At 48.0% G+C, this 24,216-nt stretch overlaps 1 protein-coding gene across 2 annotated transcripts; it reads left to right on the top strand.

The window, feature by feature from the left end:
* Nucleotides 1-10,589: 10,589 nt before the first annotated feature.
* Nucleotides 10,590-23,362, top strand: ZNF488 (zinc finger protein 488). 2 transcript variants are annotated; one of them, XM_073793362.1, is made up of 2 exons: nucleotides 10,590-10,720; nucleotides 18,522-23,362. In XM_073793362.1, exon 2 carries the CDS (start codon nucleotides 18,663-18,665, stop codon nucleotides 19,635-19,637), a length of 975 nt encoding a protein of 324 aa, XP_073649463.1. In that variant the 5' UTR covers nucleotides 10,590-10,720; nucleotides 18,522-18,662; the 3' UTR covers nucleotides 19,638-23,362. The 2 variants fall into 2 exon arrangements, with proteins under 2 accessions (XP_073649463.1, XP_033697646.1); XM_033841755.2 differs by lacking the exon at nucleotides 10,590-10,720 and adding an exon at nucleotides 11,069-11,200.
* Nucleotides 23,363-24,216: the final 854 nt, after the last annotated feature.

The raw sequence follows: 24,216 nt of genomic DNA, 5'->3' as shown, positions 1-24,216 counted from the left end.
ATGGCTCATGTCTTTGATATGGATTGTAAGTCTGAGGAACCCACCAGGAGCTGCTTCCTTTCACCTCCAGTGATCACCATGCCCATAAACATCCTGAATGTCATATTTATATGTGTAATTCCCATATACCCAAAAGCATCCTTCTCCTCTCTACCATTCCTTCTGCCTCCTCTTGGCTGTATCTAGAACTGTCAAGAGATGGCGAGCACACTAAGAATATATAATTCTAACAATACTATGGTTATCATTCATGGAGTACGTATATACCAGACATGTTACATGCATGATTTCCAATTCCGAAACAGTTCTGTGATATCATTATTCCCATTTTACAGATGAGAAAGCTGAGGCTCTCACAGGTTAAGGAATTTGCCAAAATTTCCATGGACCTGAACCCAGAACTAGCTGCAAACCCCATGATTTACCCCCTGAACTTGGCAGATGTGGGAGACACTGCTGTGTGTGACAACTGTGGGTGGCAAAGCATAAGACTCTGTCAACCCAACAACAATACAGACTTTTCCTTAGGAGCTCCTATACTTAAGTGCGTGGCAACTCCTTTCCTAACTATTCATACCACATTCCACTTTCCTTCTCATTACTCCTCTCGTCTGTGTTCTCCCCCACTGAAGAGGATCTTCCAAAGGAGATATATAGGAAACAAAAGTCTTCAACCCACCCACCTCCTCTGGAAAAGTTTTCAGTGTGTGATTATTGTGAATGAAGGTCTCGATTCTAGAACGCAGAACACGAGTGCTCCTGGCAGTGGAAAATACTACAGGGACCCTCAGGTCCCCAGGAAGGAGGCAGTTTGGAACAGAGCAACTACATGGGCTTCTGGCACACAGAGCTTCAGTCATGATTTAGTGCCCACTCTTAAATGACAATGGAGAGACGAGGGTCACCAGCAACTTGAGGATATCTCTGATATTAAAGCTTGAGGCCAACACATCCTAGTGAGATAACTATGCTGGGACATCGGAAGTGGCTATGGCAGTGTCATGCAGGGGAGCTGAGCTATCAGAAAGCTACATTTTCCTCTCCCCCTAATAAGAACTCAATAGAGAATGTATAAACCTCAAAAAGCAGGAAATAGCAGTCGATACAAGCACAGCATTGGAAACATGGTCATATCATCAGAAGAAAAATCTGGAAGATTTCTAAGTGGCTGCCTCTGGGAAGTGAGATCAAAAGTGGGGAGGAAAGGGTCAGGGGCCTCAAGATTTCTGTTGTGAACAATAATAGTGTTTGATTTAAAATTTATGTTCATTCAGTTTCTCCTAAATGTGAAAATAAAATTGCAAACAAAAACTTGTAGCATGAATGATGTCACCAAAATGGCACATCTGAAAACCTAAGCCCTCGTTCCCCCATGGAGACATTGAACAAACAACCAGAAGCTGTCAGCACTAACTCTGTAGGAGCCCCAGAAAACAAAAAAGGATTACAACAATAAAGCAAATGTGCAATTAAGAAATAGCTATTTTCAAAATGACAGGGGTTTTGTTGCATATTTCATCACACTTCTCCCACACCTTCTCTGGCATGGTGGCAGTTTTGGTCTTGATCGCTGGCCCAGTCCCAGGTTGTCCTTGATCTAGAGGGAGCAGTGTCGACCTTACTTACAAATTATTGTGTAAAACTCTCCTTACCTGGCTGGAGTCAATTAGGATGTTTAAAATCAGCTGTGGGCATAGGTGAATTTAAAAACAGACACATACGCTCAGGCCAGGAGAAAGTTCAGGAAAGTCTTGAGAAGACCTTAAGTTTCGCCTTAGGCTGATCCCTAGGCTCAGTGGTCGTCTAGCTAAGCGCTAAAGGAATGTCCCAGCAAAGAAACATTCTGCAAAGAATGGAAGAGGTGGCCTCTCCCTGCCACCCCAGGTCTTTTTACAATTTTGTAACGGTTTTATGTTCTTTTCAGACCCTGGCATTTGGGAAATCTCTGTCAATACATTCAGTGAATAAGAGTTAGTGGAACAGAAACTCCAGTGATCCCACACAACAAGGAATATTCTTTGCAAAAGTAGTTTGGAAAAGTTTCAGAATAAACAGACTACTACACAAGTCTATATCAACAGATAAAAGCAAATACAACCCAGTAAGCTGTGGTGAATTCTGCTTTCTAGAGATACTACATTATGGTAATAAAAATCCTAATTTTCAACAAAAAAACGTGAAACATACAAAGAAACAGGATCATTGTTCAATCAAAGGAACTAAATAAAATTACAGAAACCATTCCTGAAGAAGCCAAGGCATCAGACTTACTAGACAAACACTTAAAAGCATCTTAAATATGCTCAGAAGTAGGAAAATAAAGACAAAGAAATAGAGGAAACCAGGATAATGATATATGAGCAAAATAAATATCACCAAGAACATAAATTATTAAAAAACCAAGCAGAAATTTTGGAGCAGAAAGTGTAATAATAAATTGAAAAATTCATTAGGGTGGTTCAATAACAAATTTTACTAGGCAGAGCAAGGAATCAGCAAAGTGGAGGATAGGACAATTGCTACTGTTTAGTGTTGGGAGCATAAAGAAAAAAGAATGAATAAAAGTGGTCGGAGTCTAAGGGACCTGTAGGACACGCTTAAGCAGACCAACAAACATATTGTATGAATTCCTGAAGCAAATAAGAAAAAGAAGCAGAAACATTATTTGAAAAAATAACATCCAAAAATGTCCAAAATTAGATGAAAGACATGATTGTACAATTCCAAGAATCTCAACTAACTCCAAATGCAATAAAATAAAAAGATCCACATCAAGGCACACTATAATCAAACTGTTGAAAACAAAGACTAAGATTCCAGAGTTCAAATTCTGGATCCGTGTATTCTATATGGAGGCTTTGGTGGGTCATCCCCGGGCCTTGAGCTACCTCCTTGCCTCATCTATAAAACAGGGATAATAATACTTATTCACATAATGATGAAGACATGGTGATGAAACTGCTTTAATCCCCTACCCCCTATTCCCAATCTAGGGACACACCTGGCTTTCCCCCCATCCACACTCTCTGGATTCCTGTGGCCTCTAATTTCAAAATAGCTCCAGAATCTGTCCACTTATCATTGCCACCCATACCTACTGGTCCACACCACCATCATATCCTCCCTGGATCCCTGCATCAGGCCCCTCCCTGGTCTCCCGGAAGGCTCTATTCTTGCACCCTTCAACTGTGACCCTTTTAAACATAATCCAATCACACACCTCCTCTGCTCAAAAATCACCAGAGCCTCCCCGACACTGCCCCAGTCTGTCAGCATAGCCTTTCCTGAGCACCTCTTCAGCACTTCTGATCCTCCCTCAGCACTTCTCATCCTCCTGTCCTGATTTCCCCCCAGTCCTGATTTATCCCCATCTAATACCCTAGTTCCTCTTTGATTTATTTCTTGTCTCCTACAGTGAAAGCTCCAAGAGAACAAGGACTTTTTCAAGTTTTGTTTGCTGCCTTATCCCCACTGCCCCAAACAGTGACTGGCATACAGAAGTTTTCCAGTAATTATTTCAGTGAGTGGATGAACAAGGGAATGAGAGAATGGATAAGACTGCTCACCAATGGATGAAAGATCCAGAGAACCTTGGGAGTGCCACCAGCAGAGGTGTCTGACCCACATCCCACCTCCCCACAAAGGGCACATGTGGAGAGAGCGAGCCAAGCAGTAAGGGCTGGATCAGGGGCCCCTGCAGTGCTGGGGAGTTCCCAGGGTGTGTGACTCTGCCTTCCCTGGAAGTTTATTTTATGCTCCTCCTCCACGACTGCATCTGACACATGCTGGGCAAACCATATAAGCTCCCCTTCATCCCCATCACAACCTGGTGAGGTGGGTGTGAAGGCTCCATTGTACAGATGGGGACACTGAGGCAGACAGCGGTGAGGCGACTTGCCCTAGGCCGCATGACTGATGAGTGGAGTCTGCCTGACTGCAAAGCTGGGGCTGCCTCCTCAGTGGTCATTATTCCCCCCTCCCCAAGAGTAGCAGGGGACATCAGGAGGGAATTTGTCCTCAACCTCCAAATATTCTCATCAAGATGGTTTCGAAGACAGCAAGGCTTTCTATAACCAGACTGAATGAGCACAGTTCCCAGAGAGACAATGTTATTTCTCTGGAACTGAGGAATTTGCTGTGGCTTCAGACAAGCCTAGCCTGGCCCACTATGGCCGTGCTGTAGGCCTACTCTTCTCTGATGGCCTGGGGCTGGGAAATGGGTGTGTAGGTCCCTTCCCTGGACACACTCAGCTCCTCCTCCCACTTGCAGAATCCAGGAGGATTCAGTCCTGTCACCCCCACCAGCTTCTGTCATACCTCATCCAACCTCTAGGAGTCTGTTCCCCTTTCCAGGTGATTGCATATGCATATATCTTCCCACTTTACTTCCCAGGATTGTTTTGAGGATAACAGATGTGCAGTGATGGACTTTGGAAACCATAAAATAGGTCAATGATATTAGAGTCATGCCACTGTTACTACTAAATAAGTAAACTTTATCCTCAGCCCCACAGAGGAGTTGAAAATGGAACCAAGGCAGTCTCTCCAGCCTGAGGATTCACCCCTCCCTTTCCTTCTTTGAGGGCCAGAAGGTAGTTAATGCACAGCACAGGTTTCCCAGGGCCACACTCAGACAGACCAAACTGTTCTGAAAGTGCACACAAATTGTAACGTGGGTCTCCAAGTTGTCAAAAAAAGCAGCAAAGCAAAGGACTTTCTAAGCAGTGACACTGTGAGAATGCCTAACAGATGACATACCAATCTCTCTGGGGCCCAGTAAAAACAGAGGTTATTTGGGTAAAAAAAAAAAAAAATAGAAAGAAAGAAAGAAAAGAAACCCAAATGCACTGTGAGCTTCTCACAACTGCTGAGAAGGCAGCTCCTAGCAATTGCCTGCCCCTCCAGCTGTTTAAGGGGCATGCAGGTCACAGATCCAGGCCAAGTTGATGGAGAGACTGAGAACCATTGAGAAACCTTATGGTGACCTTTTTCCTTTCCAGAAGTAAGAGCCCCAGGAAATAAATGCCTGGGGCTTTCTTTCTGTCCAGGAACAAGGAGGCCACAGAGGTCTGTTCCTTGGGTCTGACCAAGACTGTCCTTGCCTCCCCTCTCTCAGAGCCTGGGATCCCCCTGGACCACTTCTTGCCATCAGTAACCTTGGTGACAGTGGTGCCTTGAGAAGCATGGGGGCCAGATGGGGAAGCCACTCACGCATCCAAGACGAAGTAGAGATCGAAGACACCATTGCAGTCATGCAACTTTTTTGCTTTGCTCTTGTGATGATTGGTGCCCCTGTGGAAGCTTCTCCAGTCTGGGCTGAGGTAGCGGTGAATGGTTCTCCAGCCAAGGTCAAGGTGGTGTAAATTTCTCCAGTTCGGGATGCTATGCTGGAAGCTCCTTCCACTCAGCAGTGGAGGGGGCAGCAACAGCAACAGGAAGAGCCCAGGGCTGGGCATCCAGGGCCCGCCACTCTCCATTTACCTGGCTGTACCAACAGTCCCGTTGGACCCTGGCTACTCCAGGCCACCTCAGGCCGCAGCCTCCACCCCTCCAGCCCTCTAACGATGGGGCACTGTGAGCCTCCTCTTGTACCTGCCCTGAGGGCGGAAAAGGCAAAGATGGCTGGCCTTGGGGGATGGCCCAACTACCTGCTCCGCCTGCCCCCAGCCCCAAGGAGGCAGAATTCCCTGTGATGTCCCTTATGATGGACAGGAAGGTTGGCATGGTGACTTTGTGACCTGCAGCTCTGCTCAGTGTCCTGCCTGTTGACAATCCCAGGGGGGAGTCAGGGGCTCTTTGGAGGGGCAGTAAGATGAGGCCTCCGTTTGTTCCTCATCCCAGACCCTCTCAGGTGGCCATTAAAATCCTGGAGAAATCCTGCCTTTTTGTCAGCTGAAAGAGGGCAGCTGAGGTGGCTTAGATGAGGACATCGCTGTGGGGGAGGAGGTCCAGGAACTCGGAGTGTAGAGTGTTGCAGTCATTCGTGTGACCCAGTGGATGGAAGGATCTAGAAGGGGAAGAAGGTCCTGCAAGGATGTCAAAGTCCCTTGTGAATGAAGGGCATGCCAGTTATCTACTGCTGCTTAACAAACCACCACAAACTGAGTGACATAGAACAAGAACTTTTATATTATGCCCACAAATTCTGTGACTAGAAATCAGAAAGGGCTGAGCGGGGATGGCCTCTCTCTTCTCCATGGATCAACATTGGGCATTAACAACTTTAAGTCAAAAGTGTTTCAAAAACTCGGGCTGTGAATGTAAAAATTTTTAGAAATACTTTAACCAATTTATTTTGTTTTCTTTTGTATGCACAAAAGAAGAGTGATATATGCTAAAGGTCATTTGTAATAAGTCTAAAATAGATCTTTCAATATGTATAATGAAAATACAAAAATTACAAATGGTAAAATGCACTGTGTTGGTGATTTTTGTAGTTCTTGTTGTTTGAGTGATATTTTAAATAATGGAATATCTTAAATAAATGATATTTGGAATTGATGGAATCTGGTGTACTTCTCCCTTAGAGGCTATTAGGTTTTCCTTGCTTCACATCCTTCATGACACTTGCTATTGTCATATTTTTATATATTTTTCTACTGATTCAACGTCTGTTTTGGTCTTAATTTGCATTCCCCTCATTACTGATGGGATTGGTCTTCTATTCAACAGATTTCAGGTCATTCATTTTCCCTCCTTTGTGAAATGCCTGTTTCTGCCTGTATCCATTCTCCAATTCAGTTGTTTTTCTTTCATATTGATTCCTTAGCATTCCTTGTATATTTAGGATATTAATCTTTTATCAATTGTTGCAAAGATCTTCTTCAGTGTGTGGCTCTTTTTTCACTCTATTTAATGCCTTTTAATAAAACAGAAGTTCTTAATTTTTTTATTGAAGTATAGTTGACACAGTGTTGTGTCAGTTTCAGGTGTACAGCAAAGTGATTCAGGAATACATATATTTACATATATGTATTCCTGAATACATATATATATATGTATTCCTGAATACATATATATATGTATGTTCTTGTATTCTATGTATATATATGTATTATTTTACAAGTTCTTAATTTTAATGACAAATGTTGAATTTGTCACTTTTAAGTGAAACTGTTAAGATTTGCACTGTTTGTATCTTATTTAAGAAATCCTTCCCTGTTAAGCTGAAACAGATTTTATCTTAAAAGTTTTAAAGATTTAAAACTTAAAAGTTTTAAAGTTTTAAAAGATTTAAAGATTTTATCTTAAAAGTTTTAAAGAGTTCACACTGATGTCTTGAATCCATCTGGAATTAATTTATAAGTCTGATTCTTGCCAGGGATCTGATTTCATGTTTCCCATATTTAGAGTAAATTGTCCCAGCATCATTTGTTGTCTATTCCATGTTTTCCTTCATGATTTCTATGTCACCTCTGATGTGTTTCAAATTCCATATAGTTGTGGGCCTGGGTCTGTGCTCTCTGTTCCATTGTCTTTATCCGTCTATTGGTTTATACTGAAAGTGTCGAAACCGCACTGTCTAAATTATTGTGTATTGTGAACGATTGTATTACTGCTCCTCGCTGTCCCTTCCTCTTGCAGAGGAGGACTGCTTCCCTGCCACATTCATGGCAGGCTTGCCCTTGATTCCACCAAGGAAACGTTAATAGAAGTTACACGTGCCACTTCTGGACAGAATCTTCAAGAATCCAGGTGTGACTCAGGTGAATCCAACACCCTGGTAGCTGAGTAACTGTGATGTGCTGCTCCCTCTTGGGAACCTGGGATGGACATGTACATGTGGGACACTGAGATATACGAGTGGTAAATAAAGTTTGTGCTTTCAGCTGATTAGATTTGGTGGGTTTTGTTACAGAAGATAACCCACGGCGTTCAGTTACCTAACCTAACATACGCAGAGTGCTACAGCAAGCCTTAATAGTACAGGGTAAATCACCCCACCTAACTCTTCTTAGGGTAATTGTTGGCCATTTGCTCGTTCATGCAAATTTTAGAATCAACTCTTCAAGTCTCCACTCCACCAAAACCCTCTTGATGTTTGTTTATGATATCAACATATATACAGATACATTTGGAGGGATGTGAATCTGCAATCAGGACTCCTCGTATCAGTGAACATGGCATTGTCTTCATTTATTTAGGTCTTTTTCAATGCTTTTCATTTATATTTCCCTATGAAGATCTTCACTTCTTTTGTAAGTGCCTTCTCTAAATACCTTATATTTTTGCTGCTAGTGTAAATGGCATTTTGAAATAGAGTTTTAAACTGTTTATTGGTATTGTGAAGAAATGTATTTATTGGTTGATATATTCACTCAACTTGCTAAGCTCTCTCATTCTAAAAATTTAACTGTAAAATCCATTGGGTCAGTATAAAAATAAAAAAAACAACCACTGTCTTGATTACTTCTTCAACGAGTAGAGCTATGATGGAGGCATTTGTGATTTTAAAGAGAATGCCTCTAACACATCACCATTAAGAATGATATTTATTGGGCTTCCCTGGTGGCGCAGTGGTTGAGCGTCCGCCTGCCGATGCTGGGGACACGGGTTCGTGCCCCGGTCTGGGAAGATCCCACATGCCGCGGAGCGGCTGGGCCCGTGAGCCATGGCCGCTGAGCCTGCGCGTCCGCAGCCTGTGCTCCGCAACGGGAGAGGCCATGACAGTTGAGAGGCCTGCGTACCGCAAAAATAAATAAATAAATAAAAATTAAAAGAATGATATTTATTGAAAGCTTTTGGTAGAAATCCTTTATCAGATAACGGTATTTCACTAATATTCTTGGTGTGCTAGATATCATGAACAAGTCCTGGATTTTATCTAAAATTTTCTGTATATTTTGTGAGAAGTATATATTTTTCTCCAGTAATCTATTAATATGGCTAATTAAATTAATGCATCTGAAACAATATTAACATATTGTAAATAGACCCAAATTGGCCATGATATTTTTTAAACACTGCTGATTGAATTTAGTATTAGGTTAGATTTTTTTTGCCTATGCTCAGGAGAGAGGTTGGCCTGTAATTTCCTATTTTTGTGCTGCTCTTATCTGGATTTGATATTACATAAGTCTAGCCTCCTGAAATGCACTTGGGAGTGTTTTATGTTGTCTTTGGGAAGACTTTGAATGTGATCACAATCGTCTGCTTCTTGAATATTTGGTATGATATCTCCTATATCTGGTGTTTTCTTTGTGTAAAGTCTTTAAACTACTGATACAATTATTTAATATTTACTGAATGCTATGGACTGAATTGTGCCCTTCCTCCCAAATTCATATATTGAGCCCTAATCCTTAACATCAGGCCTTTCAGGATATGATTAAGGCACTTGGACGTCAGGCCTTTCAGGATATGATTAAGGTTAAGTGAGGTCATAAGTATTAGGCCCTAATCCTATAGGTCTAGTGTCCTCATAAGAAAAGGAAGAGACACCAGTGCTGTCCTTCACACAGTCACAGTGAAAAGGCAGTGGGTGACACAGAAGGAAGGTGGCCACCTGAAATCCAGGAAGAGAGGTCTCATCAGAAACCAGCCCCGCTGACACCTTGATCTTGGACTTCCAGTCATGGTTTCTTGACTCTCTGTCCTTTCATCTGGGTTCAGTTTCCTTGCTTCTGAAATACATTCTTTAGTGGTTCCTTCACCAAGCTTGTAAGGGTGTTCAACTTAGGCTTTGTACCTCGAAAATATCTGTTCTGTGTTCACTCTTGAACAACAGTTCAGTTAGATACAGGATTCTAAGTGGACAGATTATTTTCAAGGTTTGTCCTAAACATCTATAATTTCACTAAGGCTGAGTGAGCTGCACATCTGGGATTTGATCTCTCATGTCCATATTCATTAATGGGTTCTCTTCACAGAGGACAATTTTTGTTTTGGGGACCGTTACTCAGAGCTTTACTGTCTGTTCTGAATCTCACTTTGCCCACCTCAGACTCATCATAATTTTGTTCCTTTACAATCTTATCTGTGTGGTATATGCTCCCAACCCTTTGGGAAAAGCACAGAGCTTTGTCTGCTTATGTCTCCACACCCTCTCCTCTCAGGGGCATCCGGAACAGTTACTGAGTGACTGAAGGAAGGAAGGAAGGAGCGGGGACTCAGGGCTCCCTCTCAGTCCCTCAAGGATTCTCTCTTCCCCTATCTAGCCTGCTCTGCCCCTCTTCTGGGCTCAAACAATGTGACTCATACACCTGGCTGCCACTGCAACAATTCTGGTTACTTGAGACCCCACTCCTGTCTCCTCTCACCCTCACTACAGGGAAATGTCCTAGGTAGTCCAAGACCTGGCATTAATGTAGTCACTTAGAAGGCATTCCCTCCTGTCCCCACGCTTTAGGCCCTGACCTGTCCCACCCTCCATGGGTAGTTAAGTTCCCTGACACCTTTGCATTCTGTGAAGTCACAGAACTCACCATTATTTGGCACAATGCTGCCATTTCAGAACTGAGGAGGCTCAGGAAAGGCTGAGAGGCCGAGGATCAGCTCCAGTGAAGTCTGGAAGTTTCTCAGTGCGCCACAAAGATGGAGCTTTCGTGGCCGCTCAGCCTGGAGGCGGAAGGAGAGTCCAACGCGCTGATGGGGTCTCTGGGCTGCACGGAGGATCCGCAGTCGCAGGACACGGAACACCTGCACTGACAACCAGGCTGTTGCCCGGGTCCCCGAGACCCAAGAGGGTAGAAGTCGCGGCGCACAGGGCGAGTGAGCAGCGGTAAGTGCAGCCTCCACCGTGGCCCGAGGGCCACCTCCAAAGGCAGGTCCGCGCCAGGGCACCCTCCTCAGTCCCGCACCTGGGAGGCGCGGGGCAAGGCCTGAACCAGCGGGGACGGCGGGCCGGGGTTTGCGGAGCTGGACTCGCGGGAGGGCTGGGCCCAGCCGAGTGGGCGCGGAGCCGGCGTGCATTCCGGCGTCCAGATCTGCTCCGGGTGGTGCCTGGGAAGCGGGTTTCCTAGGCGCCCCTTTCTGCGGGTTCAGCCCACTCACAGGCCCCTCCCCTAAGGCCCGCGGACCCCTAGGAACGGGGCGGTGCCCGAGGCCCCGCCTCAGAGGCGGGGGCAGCTCGGGAAGGCGGGGTCTGACCGGCCCCGCAGGGCTCGCGCGCCAAGTTCCGACCCGCGTGTCACTGCCCCGACCTGGAGGCGGCCGGGGCTGCCAGCGCGTCCCCAGCGCCCAGCGCCGCGCGAGAGCCGAGGTGAGACGCGCTGTCCTGCCCCCGGGACGGACCCGCGAGTGGGCGTGGGGGTCGGGAGTCATCTCATTTCTACTGGCTTTTCCCCAGGGCAGGTTCTCAGTTCTGCCCTCGCCTGCCCGGTTCTTCTCTTTCCTCTGTCATCAGCTTTCTCCATCGCTCCTTCCTTTTTTTTTTTCCTCCCGTGCTACTCCGGTCCCTGCCCTCTGCCTCTGTCTTTTGTCTCCTTGCCTCTTCTGTATTTTTCTCTCATCTGTCTCACTTTTTCCTACCAATCTTTTTATTACTTGTGTCCCCTGTCTTTCCCTTTCTCTGTTTTTTCTTCTTTTTCTCTCCCTCTCTCTCTCTCTCCTCCCCACTTCTTCCCTTTTTCCTTCCCCCCATCAAGAATTCCACCTTGGATTTTTGTTTTTTCTGCTAGGTCAACTTTTTTGGGCTGCAATTCTTTTAATTCTTCCATTCACCCACCCTGTGCCGCTCCATTATTCTCAGCCAGGGCTTGTACTGGGCACGAGGGTAATAATGATGCATTTGCCCCAGATCCTTTCTCCAACAGATTATATCCAAAGATCTGGGCATGTAACCTGTTCAGTGCCTGTTGTGGGAAAAATACATGAAGGATCAAGTTGTAAATCTCTGAGTTTTCAGGGTGAGCTGAAAGAAATACTTGGCTTTAGAGACAAGGCTTTGAATGAATCCTTTTCTTGGCATTTTGCCTTTAGTTACAGACACAGACAGCACCAGGAAGCTAAATCTTGCAGGATCATTTAGGGAACATGGGGCCCCACACCATCCTTCTGTGGAGTCAGTGCAAGGCTAGGTTGGTGGGGAGAATGAGGGTGGGACTCAGAGAGCAGTTGTGGGAAGACAATAGGCCAGGGCTTTGCATGTGAAACATTTGGGTGAGAGTTGAAATAAGAAATTAACTATAAATTTCTAAAGTATATACTTGTCAATGCTGGTGGTGTGCAAAAATTAGGTTCCATAATTACTGTTAACTGATTCAGACTTTTTATAACAATTATTGTGGTATTTGGAAATTAATGTTTTTGTGTACACAGTGAAAATATTTCATCATCATATCAAAGATTGTCTTAGATACATACTAAGTGAAGAAATACAGAAAAACAAATCTGGTTCATTTGTGAGAAATAAAGTAGAAAGTATTAAATAGCAAAGCAATTTTTTGCTTCTTAAAAATATAATCTTATCAGAGAGACATGATTTCATTATTTGATGATATTCTTATGTCATGTATAACTGTATGTTCAAACACGCACATACATAATATGTATATATTAAGCTGGAAAAAGAAAACTTGTTTGGTTTTAAAGCTGCTAATTACTGCTCAACACTTGAAGCTTTTTGTTCTTATAATTAATCTAACCTGTCCTTTGAGTTTGTTATGATTTTTAGTGATAATTCAGCTTATTTAACTTTTTGGTTGATATGCAAAAGGAAATTTGTCAATGGATAAATCACACAGAATTGAACAAAAATTAAAAATGATGGAAGAGGATTTCAGTGTGTTTATTGAAAGAAATTTTTTTCCACTTTGTATCAAAGAACGTTGGACACATTCATAGGTATAAGCATGATTTGGGAGACTGTTCTCTGGATTGAAGAGTTAAATTGTCTTTCACATCATTTAACCACTGACTTCCCATGTATTAGAATTTTGGGAGGGGAGGGGGAGGGAATGCTTTTCCAATGATTTAGAACCATCATGCCTGCTTTGCTTAGCAGATATCTTTTTCAAAAAATAGGTGACAACTTTTCTTTAAAACAGATGCTCACATCTTTTTTCTTTTTTTTTGGATTCCAGGCTAAGTCTTGAGCTGCAGTGCTTTTAGATTTTTTTTTCCTTCTTCAATAGGCTGCATCTCTTCTTTCTAGCTAATGATGCTATTGTAGAGTCTGGCTGAGTAGTCTGTTGTACAAACCATGGCCTTTTCCTCTGAAGGCTGCCACAGGAATTGGTCCATGTGGCCAAGTGGTGTTAGGGCCACAGCTGACCCCACAGTGGGCCTGGGAGCTGGTTACATCCTGAGAATCCTGCATTTGGTTTTGCTTGGACATAGCAGGCATTGCTGCTAGGGGGATGTGGGCATAGATGAACATGGAGCCTTCGAGGGCTGCCTGGGAAGTCCTCTTTCCCACCTCGTGGCACCACCAGCCAGCCTCCAGGAAGGCCTGGACAACTCTGCAATTTTTCGTTTTCTCAGGGTTCTAGGGCTAGGAGGATGTCTAGAAAACATGTGTGTTTTCCTTTTCAGGAAAACACAGCACCTCACAGTCCACACGTAGAAGAGGTAGATGGATGATTAATTATCCTTAGAAATCTTCCAAAAAGGTGTGAGAAGCATCTCCAGAGTCTGGGGAAACCAAAGAATTGGGGCACAGGAGATTTTTTTCTGTTCTCACTTGTTTTAGCTGAAGAGGAAGGCAGTGCAGGAAGGCACTGTTGGTGTAGATGGTGTCACTAAATAAGACCTAATTTCTGAGCTGCAGCTTGGGACAGCTGGAGGCTGACCAGCTGACTTGGGGTGGTAAGTATCTGCAGACATCTCAGTAACATACTGTCGTTCAGTTGTTTGCAAAGAGTTCTTCTGTAAAGGGAGGGGGAAGGAGAAAACTGCCCAGGCCATTTGGTCACTTGTTAAACACTCTTGTGCACTGGTCCCTGGAGGGGCATGAATGGAGGGTAGGCAACCCTGAGGCTGTCTCTAACCTTCAGAACTAGTGCGATAATAAATTGATGCTACCTGTCATTTATTGAGCCAGGCTCTTTAGCACTCTAGACATGTTAATCCATTTAGTCTTCACAAACACCTGATGAGGTGGGCAACAAGGTGATCCATGATGAGAAAACAGAGGCAGGGAGAAGATCAGCACCTTGCCCAAGGTCATGTGATTGGTAAGAGCAGAGCTGTATTTGATCCAGGCATTCTGACCCTAGAACCCACACACTTAACCTCGATGTGGATGTGAGGCTGGAAGGTTCCTGGGACGGCCTGGTTAGAACATGAACAGGAAGGTAGAATGTGGCCCGTGCTTCTCAGATGAAGCAATGATTCCTGTTTTCTAGGAATAGATAATAAACAGAGAAACAAGTGCTTTTATGCTATGGGGTGGGTGAGGTATCATTTCTCAGAGAACTTCATGTTTTGGGCAGTAGAATCATGGTTGGTGGCCCAGGAGGACTGAACCCCGAGGCGGAAGTATCCCCATCGACAGGGAAGATGGGACATGGTCAGACACCCTGTTGGCTTGGGGAGCTCAGTTTCAGAAGGTTGCCAAGGTCATCTGAGGGCTGGGAAAAGGTTCAGAGCCTGGCATTGAAATCAGGTTCTTTCAATAGGAAGACTGTGGTTGGTACTGAAGGATGTCTGTGTGACTCAGAGGGTTGTCTTGCTGAGCTCAGACTGAAAGAACCAAGGAAGACAAGGAGAGTCCCTTCTCAGGACACACACAATAGAGCGACAAGGATGAGTAAATCGTGTCAGGGGGTGAGAGCCCAGAATGAACTGAGGCTATTGAGGGGACTGGAGGACAGCAAAGGTCTTTTAATACTGGATGGGAGCAAAAGAACAAGGGCTGCATAGATCCACTCGCTGCCAGAACCGCTGGTGTCTGTGGAGGGAGAAAGAGGAGGGAGCAGCTCTGCTTTGCCCAGCGATTGTCTGGACAGAGAACCAGCCTCCAGTTGCAAAGGGCGTTGGTAGGTCCATGTAGGAAAGGGGGACAGAGGCAGCCCTGAGCAGCTGTGCATGTGGTCTCCTGACCCAGAACTCACCGTCCAGGGCCAGGAGTGACCCACACATCTGCAGAGGTCACCTGAGAGGAGTTGAGGACCATGGCAGAGGTGCATGTAGCCTGGAGCTGGATGAGGCTCAAAGTCTGATGTTGACCCTGGGAGAGAGCCTGCAATCTCTCGACGAGAGGAGATGAGCATTAAGAGCTGGCAGGGCGGCGCTTCCCTGGTGACGCAGTGGTTGGGAGTCCGCCTGCCGATGCAGGGGACACGGGTTCGTGCCCCGGTCCGGGAAGACCCCACATGCTGCGGAGCGGCTGGGCCCGTGGGCCATGGCCGCTGAGCCTGCGCGTCCAGAGCCTGCGCTCCACACGGGAGAGGCCACAACAGTGAGAGGCCCGCGTACCGCAAAAAAAAAAAAAAAAAAAAAAAAAAAAAAGAGCTGGCAGGGCTCCCAGGAACAAGCCACGGCAGACTCACATCATCTTCCACTGAAAGACTTCCATCTGGTGATGGCCGCAGATGGAGTGGACTGAGGTTAGATGGGGCCCCAGATGGAGTTTGGTAGGACGTTCTTTGCGTTTGCCTGAGTGACCTTACCCAGCAGCGCTGGTGCATGTGAGAGTGGTGGCCCTCAGGGAGCGCGGGCAGCATGCTGGGGTCCCCTGGCAGGCCAGTACCTCGGTCTCCTCCTTTTCTTCCTCCTCCTCCTTGTTCTCGTTATCATTATTAAGATTTGGACGGTAGCATTGACAGAAGCGATTTGGGGCGGATTCGGCAGTTGGCCGGATCTGCAACAAGCTGGAGGAGCACAGCGTTTAGCACTATAGCACTTGCAGGTTGCAGATGAACACATTTGGGTTGAGACCTGCAAATTTCCTCACGTGGTTGTTGTGAAAACTCCATGAAATAAGATGCGTTAAGCTCTTGGCATCTCTGGCATGTAGACGCTTACATAGTCAATAAGTGGTGAGTTGCATATTTATATCATGAAGCATCCTTTATAAATGAAGCAAACATTCCATCCTGAAGTAAGACCACATGTTCCAAATTTTGCCCCTGAGAAGGTTGTCCCATCTGTGGCTCAGGGCACTCTGGACGGTTCTGTCAATGGGGTCTACATGGCTGTGGTTGGACAAGGTTGCCTAAGCTGTGAGGGTAGTGCAGCGGGGCTGTGTGCAGAGGGCTGCAGGGGTGCAGCCGGACCAGGGTCAGCAGGGCAGCCTCCTGCCTGGGCGTGGGATACATCAGGTGGTTCTAAACTGTTATCTGGAGAGCAGTGAGAGACAGAGAGTGAGAGAGCGAGAGAAAGGGGGAGTTTGTGTGATGGTGTATGTGCATTTGAGTGTGTGATAGTATGTGTATGTGTTTGAGTGTGTGTGACTGTATGTATGTGAGTGTATGTGTATATGAGATTGTGAGTGTGTATGTGTTGTGAAAGTGTGTGAGGGTATGAGTGTGCCTGTGTGTGTGTGTGTCTTTGTGAGCTCAGCATTAGGGCTTCAAGCAGACCAGTTATTCTTTGACAAAGGGGGAGAAGTGGCTTCATCCCAGCTGGAGTCATACACTGGTACATCTGGAAAGGACTGTGGAGATAATTAAGCCCAATCCCAGGTGATGGGAATTCGAGGCTGAGAGAGGTGGGAAGGACATCTCAGGGTCAGCTGGTGGAGTGATGTGACTGCCTCTTCCTCTTCAAGGAACATTGGTGGGCACTGATCTCTGATGTCAGTGGCATCCCCTTTGAGGACTCAGTTTGGAAAGGATGTTACGAGAGGCTCAGCTCTCCCTGGTGGCCAGTCTTGTAAGTCCTTACAGGTTGACAAAGCTCGAGACCAGGCTCACATAGGAATGGGCTGAAAGGTAGGTCTGGCATGTGTTTCCTCAGGAGCTGTTTAAAGCTCAGAGGTTAGACAAAGAATTTGACTTTTTGATGGGGTAAAAGCTTGGGAGAAGTCGGAGAGGAGGCAGGAAAAGGAGACCTAAACCCTCAACATGCCCTCATTTGGTGTTTGGGTCACATGGTTGACTTGGTGTTCACCTCTGGGGGCTCTGGGAGGGCGACATGGCCAGTGCAACCAAAGCAGGCTTGGCGACACACACTTGGGTTTCAATCCCAGCTGCGCCTCATCCTTGCAGGCGACATGGGGCAGGATGCTTAGTATTGCAGGACTTGGGTCCTCTTCATCTGTGAAAGAGGGTGATGACCCTCCATGTGTGCTGAAGATGGAAGGAGGTGACATATGCAAAACATGTGTCACAGACTCCTGTTGCCAAGATAGTGAGAAGGAGGGCAGGCACCTGTGCTTCCTTTTCCAGGTGGGGCAGGAGGCAGGGCAAGAGGAAGGAGCTAAGATGAACTCAAGTGATGTTCCTGTGAGGAAGGAGCAGAGCTGTCCCCTCCTCACGGTCCTCCTGGGCTCAGGAGACATATTTGTTAATGATGACAACTCGGAACACTCAGCTGAGTGTGGTCCAGCAAACCTCTCACAAGCTGAGGGGGCGCTTGAAGATGGGCTTGCAAGCCTTAAGAACTTGCTGGTGGAGCAGATCAGGGAAGGGCAGGGATGAATGTCTTCCCAGAAGGGCTGATGGCTCCCTTTCCTCCTGGGTACCACCCTCACTTATGGACATTGTGTGTCTCCCCTGTAGCCGTGAGCGCCTCAAGGGCAAAGCAGAAGCTGATTCACCTGTTAGTGCCCAACAGGTGGTCACAAGAGGGCATTTGACAGTTGACAGGTGAGCAGAGGAGAAGCAAGTGGATGAATGTGTGAAGAACAGTTGTGGTCACTTCAGGAGAGTGGAGAGGGAGACCCGCACTTGGTGCAGGGGCAGGGCCTGGTGGAGAGATGGCTGCCCCCAGGTGTGGGAGCAGGGAACAGGAACAGCTCCAGACCCAACCCGCCATGTCTGGATGTTACTGTCCAGCTTTTACCCTCTGGTCACCTGTGCTGCAGCAGCTCCTGTCTCCAAGTGCTTGTAGTGTCTTGACGTTCTGATGATTTGGGAGAAAAATTAGCATACTGAGCAGCAAGGAACAAAAACTGCTTTAAATCAGGGTGCAAACATATTAGAGCTGTCAACCAAGTCAGACTGACTGGTAGAAGCCTTGTGCCGCTGTTAAAAGATAGCAGCTGCTGCCTGGAGGTTGACAGATGGGGGCAGTACTGAGCCTGGCCTCTGGGTGGGAGCATTGCGCGCTGTGGTCTTTCCCCCCCGCCCCCCGATGGAGTCCTGGAGGTGAAAGCGTTGTCCTCTGAGTCAGGGTGAGTTGCTGCATCTGTAGTAGTCAGGGTTCTTTGGATGCAAAGGACAAAAACTGTCTCTTGCCAAGTTAGCCAAGAAGATTAATTAGAAGGGCTGCTTGTCTAATATCACACAGCTGAGGACTGGCCGAGCCTGGACTCACAGGGACACTTGTCTGCCCCGAGTTCATGCTCCTACCGGCACTTGCCCTGAGACACCAAGGTCCCAGGTGAGAGAAGGCTTTCTATAAGTTCCTACAACCTGCGTGCTCCTCCCTGAGTGGAGAGCACACTTCTCACTGCCTTTTGCTTCCTCTCTCTGCAGAGCCCTGTGGTCCGAGTGTGCCGACCCAAGCACCAGGGGAGCCCTTCAATCTCACGGCCCCTCCCCGGGCCCAGAAGCCTCAGAGACTGACAGCTGTTGGAGCATCCACCTTGCTCAGCTGGTCCAGGCCCTGCGGTCCCCATGGCTGCCGGGAAGGGAGCTCTGCGGAGCCCTTCAGCTGAAAACAGATGGCGGCTTAGTGAACCCGAGCAGGGCTGGGGCCGCAAGCCAGTGCTGCTGGAGAAAACAAACTGCCTGGGCTCTGAGGCTGCCCCGGGCAGCGGTGGCCGGGATGAGGCCTGTGCCGAGATGGCGCTGTCAGCAGCCCCGGACAAGTTCAGGCTGGGAAAGCTGAGGCCCCGGAAGGCTTGCTGGGAACAGGGGCAGAGCGCCTTCATGGAGGTGCCTCGGCTCAAGAAGAGGCTTGGGGGCAGGCAGGCCCAGGAGAGGGTGCACAGTGGCCCTGCAGGCCAGCCGGGCCCCCAGCAGCTGACCCTGGACAACCCCAGGGACCCGGCTAGCATCACCTGCTTCTCAGTGCGGCCCAGTGGGGCCCACGGGGAGCAGAGAAGTGCCTTCAGCAAGCCAACCAGGAGTCCAGCAGGGAGACCGGGGCCAGCCTCCGTCTTCCAGGCAGGCGGACCCGTAGACACCCTGGGGGAGCTGCTGGGACTCATCAACACAGTAGATGTCAGTTGCTGGGGTCGACTTTCCAACTCCAAGCTTTTGGTGGGTGATTTCTGGAGCCTGCAAAGGGTGGCACCAAATGCTCCTCTCTGCGGCACTTTCCTGGGTGACCCCATGCTGTGGCTCAAGCATGCCACGGCCCAGGTGCCCACACCTCCGTCGTGCTCCTCCACCGCCTCTTGGGCCCTGCTGCCCCCCACGCTCACCTCCCTGGGCCTGTCCACCCAGAACTGGTGCGCCAAGTGCAACCTCTCCTTCCGCCTGACCTCCGACCTGGTCTTCCACATGCGGTCCCACCACAAAAAGGAGCACGTGGGGCCCGACCTGCATTCTAAGAGGCTGAGAGGAGAGGCCCTCACGTGCCCTGTTTGCCACGAGTACTTCCGCGAGCGCCACCATCTCTCCCGGCACATGACTTCTCACAGTTAACGGGTGGTTTGGAACAAGGGCGTCCAGCACGCGGTCGTGAGGCTGAGATGGCTCACGGGGCCTTCCTCCGAAAAGACTGGTCACAGTCATCCGCAGGGCCGTCTCCTTGGGCGTTTGAGGACGAACAGCTCAGTCATAATTGGAAAAAGTCAACCTGCCCCCGGGACGTGCTTAAAGGAAGTAATGTCGTGAAATGATGTGCTTTGCTAATGGCAGGGTATGGTGACGAATGGCATCAAGTGTTTCTGACATTTTCAAGAGTGAGGGCTCTGCTCCCGTCACCGTAACTCTCGCTCCATGTGGAAGCAAGGCTGGCACCCAGCACGGGCTTTGGAGGCAGACAGACCTGGACTGGGATCTTGGCCCTTTCACATTACTGGCCCTGAGCCTGGGCAAATTGCTCTAGCTATCTGAGTCCCGGCGTACTTCTTTGCAAACATGGAGATGGTGACACCTGTGTCTGAGGGATGTTGTCAGGATTGTATGGGAAGACGTGTGGGAAATGGCCAGCATGTGCCCGGCAGTGTCATCACAGAGTAAACAGTACTATTAGCATGATCCAGATTAGTCAACTATTGTTAAGTGACAAAGTTTCAGTGGCCAAAAATGCAGAGCCCCTGTGTCTCAGTCATGGGCCTGTGGGTTGGCTGGGGTTGGGCTGGGCTTGGCTCCAAGGTTGCTTTCTCTCTCAGGACTGTTGGGCTGCCCGGTCATGCTTCTCTCATGGTTACGCCAAGAGCACAGCAGGACAAGTCCAAATACCCAAGCACACTCAAGCCTCTGCTTGGCTTGCTTCCACTGATGTCCCCTCGGCCAATACAAGTAGACGGCCAAGCCCAGCGTTAAGGGGTGAGGTGTGCATATGGCCAACGGGGAAGTCATGAGTGAGTGTATAATCCTACAGGGGCCGGCGGAATTGGGACCAATAATTCAACCAACACCTGGTCCCTGGTTCTTCACGTTCTGAATACGTGAAAATGGGAAAACGAAACAACGCATACATGCACACATACACGCAAACACACCCCTTAACTCTCAGGAAGTGAGCGTGCACGAAACCTTAAGGCTTGAGACATTGTGAAGACTGGGAGAGTTCTGGGTACCGTTTACTATCTGATGCATGTTGAGTTTCAGTACCTATGCTGTTTATCCACATTTGTCCTTATTCCTAACAATGCAAACCTCAGGTCATATACACTCTGCTGTAACACAAGCCAGTCTGTGTGAAAGCCCTTTGTTGGAATTTCTTTCAAGTCACTGCAGTTCTTTTGAGTGGTTTCCACCTCACTTTCAATATTTGTTCACTTGACCTGCAGTTTCCAACCCCTCCTCTGGGGCCTCGGTCACAGAGCTCAGGCTTGTGGGTGGGAAGGAGCTGGTGGGGGTCTCAGCCAGCTGCGAGCCAGCCATCCAAACACCCGCAGACTCCGCATCCCCTCTCCATCTCCACGGCAGGCTCCCACCTTGCCCGAGGCAGCTGCCTGTCCCCCCTGGCCCAGCCCACACCTGTCCCTCTCTCTCCCACTCCCCCCACGTCCCACCCATTCTCCACAGCCAGAGGTATATTCATTCATTTCTTGGCCTCCCTGGGCACCTGTGCTGTGCCAGATTGTGTGCCAGGCCCTGCTGGGGGCACAGTGAGTTCGACCCACTGTGTGAGTCGAACATAGTCCTTGTTCAGGGTGTGAGATGATTAGGGTGCAGTGCGACAGATGCAGAACAGAGGCCTGTGCCGGGGCGCTGGGCACGTCGGGGGGCATGCCCAAGCCAGACCTGTGGGTAGGGGAGGAGGGTACCCCTGGAGGCCTCCTGAGGGGTGGGGATGTGAGCTGAGCCTCAGAGTCCAGCAGGAGCTGGTGATTCAGACAGGGAGGGCAGTGCTGGGGAGAAGGTGGTCCTGAGCTGTAGTGTCCGAGGCTGCTCCAAGGCCCAGGTGGGGCAGACTTAGTGGGGAGGTGGGCCTCTGAGATGGAGACATAGGAAGGCATCGAAGGAAAGGAGTTCAGACCAGGGCCCTGGAGGGCCGGCTCCAAGAAACCCTTCCAGGGGGCCTCTGGCTGCAGCAGGAAAAGTGGGCTGGAGGAGAGGAGATGGACCCTCTGAGCCGTTTCCTCTGCATCTGGAAGGAAGCAGCAGTGCTCCACAGAGGCAACAAAGAAGCACCCCCATTTCTACAGTGAGGCTTGGAGGCCCCACCCTCCGTGAAGGAGGTCAGGAGCCCTGCAGGCCGGGCCCCTTTGGGAGCTGCGTGGGGCTACAATTTGCCCACCGGGAGGCTGTGCCCAGAAGGGGGCTGAAGCTTTGGGGAGCCTCCCTCTCCTGCCGTCCCACGTGGGGAAGAAGATTAATTAGAAGGGCTGCCGTCCCATGTGGGACAGGAGAGGGCACCTCATGGGCTTGGAATCTGAGACTCCACACCATGCAATGATGTATGTTATGTCATTTAATCCACATGATATGCCCAGGAGGTAGATACTTTTAAAAATTAATTAATTAATTGATTGATTTTTAAATTTTGGCTGTGTTGGGTCTTCATTGCGCGCGGGCTTTCTCTAGTTGCGGCGAGCGGGGCCTACTCTTTGTTGCAGTGCGCGGGCTTCTCACTGCAGTGGCTTCTCTTGTTGTGGAGCACAGGCTCTATGCGCACGGGCTTCAGTAGTTGTGGTGTGTGGGCTCAGTAGTTGCAGCACGTGGGCTCTAGAGCACAGGCTCAGTAGTTGTGGCACACGGGCTTAGTTGCTCCACGGCAGGTGGGATCTTCCCAGACCAGGGCTCGAACCCGTGTCCCCTGCATTGGCAGGCAGACTCCCAACCACTGCGCCACCAGAGAAGTCCCACAGGAGGTAGATACTTAATTCCCATTTTACTACGGAAGAAACTGAACTCCAAGAGGTCAGCTGACTTTCCTAAGACCATGGGTTCTGGAGAAGCAGTACAAGAATAAGACCCCAGGACTGCCCCGCTTGTGCTCAGATCCTTCCCAGCTTGCCATGCGTCTGCTCAGCCCAGCCAGGTTGTGTGGCATTGTGGACGATGAAAAAACTGGGACTTAAGACAGGCATTGACTCCCTGTCTACAATTTCAACTTGCACCCTTCCTCCCCTCCCCAACATTTTCTATTGCCCTTCTCTTGAGCACTTTGCACCGTTTTGCTTACTCTTTTTACTGATTTGTCTTGTTTCTTGTATTTCCCATCACTAGAAGGTAAGTTCCATAAGGGATCTTTGCTGTTTTGTTCGCTGCTGTATCCCCAGCAGCTAGAGCCATGTGGGCAAATAGCAGGCATTCGACAGACCTTCGTGGGAGGAATGAACGAGATGCCCGGTTCTGGCCTCATTCCTGACAAACCAGCTTCACCCAAGGGTTTCGACATCTGTTAAAATGGATGCACAGCTGTTCTCCTCTGACTTGTCGGATTGCTCTATAATTTCTTCGGAATCAGTTTGACAGGCATAAGTGCACTATACTAAAACAATAGAAATTTAGAATTGAAAGGGACTCTACATTTCTAGTCCATCCCCTGACTTTATGGCAGTGAGCATTGAGGTCCATGATGAGCTGATGTGCAAAGCGATGCAGGGCAAGAGGTGGTGAGGTCAAGCCTAGGACCCCTGAGATGTCTACACTGGTGTGTCTTCCCTGGCCCACCCACACTTCTCTGGGAACCTCGGCTATGGCCGCAAACAGAATGATTACTGATAGTGAGCACGTCGTTCATAAGCAAGAGAGACATTTTGAAAAAAAATTAGAGTTAATTAATTTTATGAAGAAGCACAAGAAAACATCTCCCAAGTCAACTTTTTAAGATGGAGTTCGTTTTGGTAAAAATTGATGTAGACGCAAGTTGCTTTGTAGCCATTCAGATTGACAGACGCCAAGATGACTTATGGAGGTGACGACTTACAGTTTATTAATGTGGCAGTTCCTGCTTGTCACCAGGCCGCGTTCCCAAAGTCCCCATGGCAGTTGAAGCCTGTCTCGTCCCTTTTCTCTCCTACTCTCCTATATCGACTTGAGATCAGTCACTTTTAATCATGACTTTGCCCACGCTCTCTCTGCCACCTTCCATCCCAGTTAAGAGCTGGCAGATAATGTTGCCACAGAACATCACATCAGCAGGTATGAATTTTACTCAACAATTCTGGGGTAAGAATCATCACATTCCTTAAATTCTCTATATCTAATTTAATCTGTTCTCTACCGTAATCCTATTCTGGTAGGACAGGCAGTCTGTCTTTTTAAAATCCCTCCCCTGTCTCTCCAGTTTACAGAACATTCCCCAGCACCTCCCACCTAGGAATACCCTCTCTTAGCATCAAGCAGCGTCCCCATGCCGTGTTGGTGTCTTCGCCTCTATCCTCCAACGTGCTCTGGATCTTCTCCCAGGATCTCAGCCCTGGTGGTTTTCTGGCAATACCATCATTAGGCAGGTAACACAGGAGCCACTGAGCCAATAAACAGAAAGTCTTGGCTTGCTTTTTGGACAATGGAAGAGAAAATACCTATAGTGGCTGGAAAAATAGCAAATTATATCTCAATATATGACCTCCCAGACAGCAGCCATTCCATTAAGGTTTCT

This window comes from Tursiops truncatus, chromosome 16 (genome assembly GCF_011762595.2).
Source record: "Tursiops truncatus isolate mTurTru1 chromosome 16, mTurTru1.mat.Y, whole genome shotgun sequence".
Classification (NCBI taxonomy): domain Eukaryota; kingdom Metazoa; phylum Chordata; class Mammalia; order Artiodactyla; family Delphinidae; genus Tursiops; species Tursiops truncatus.
This window is presented reverse-complemented; position numbering and strand designations above follow the sequence as displayed.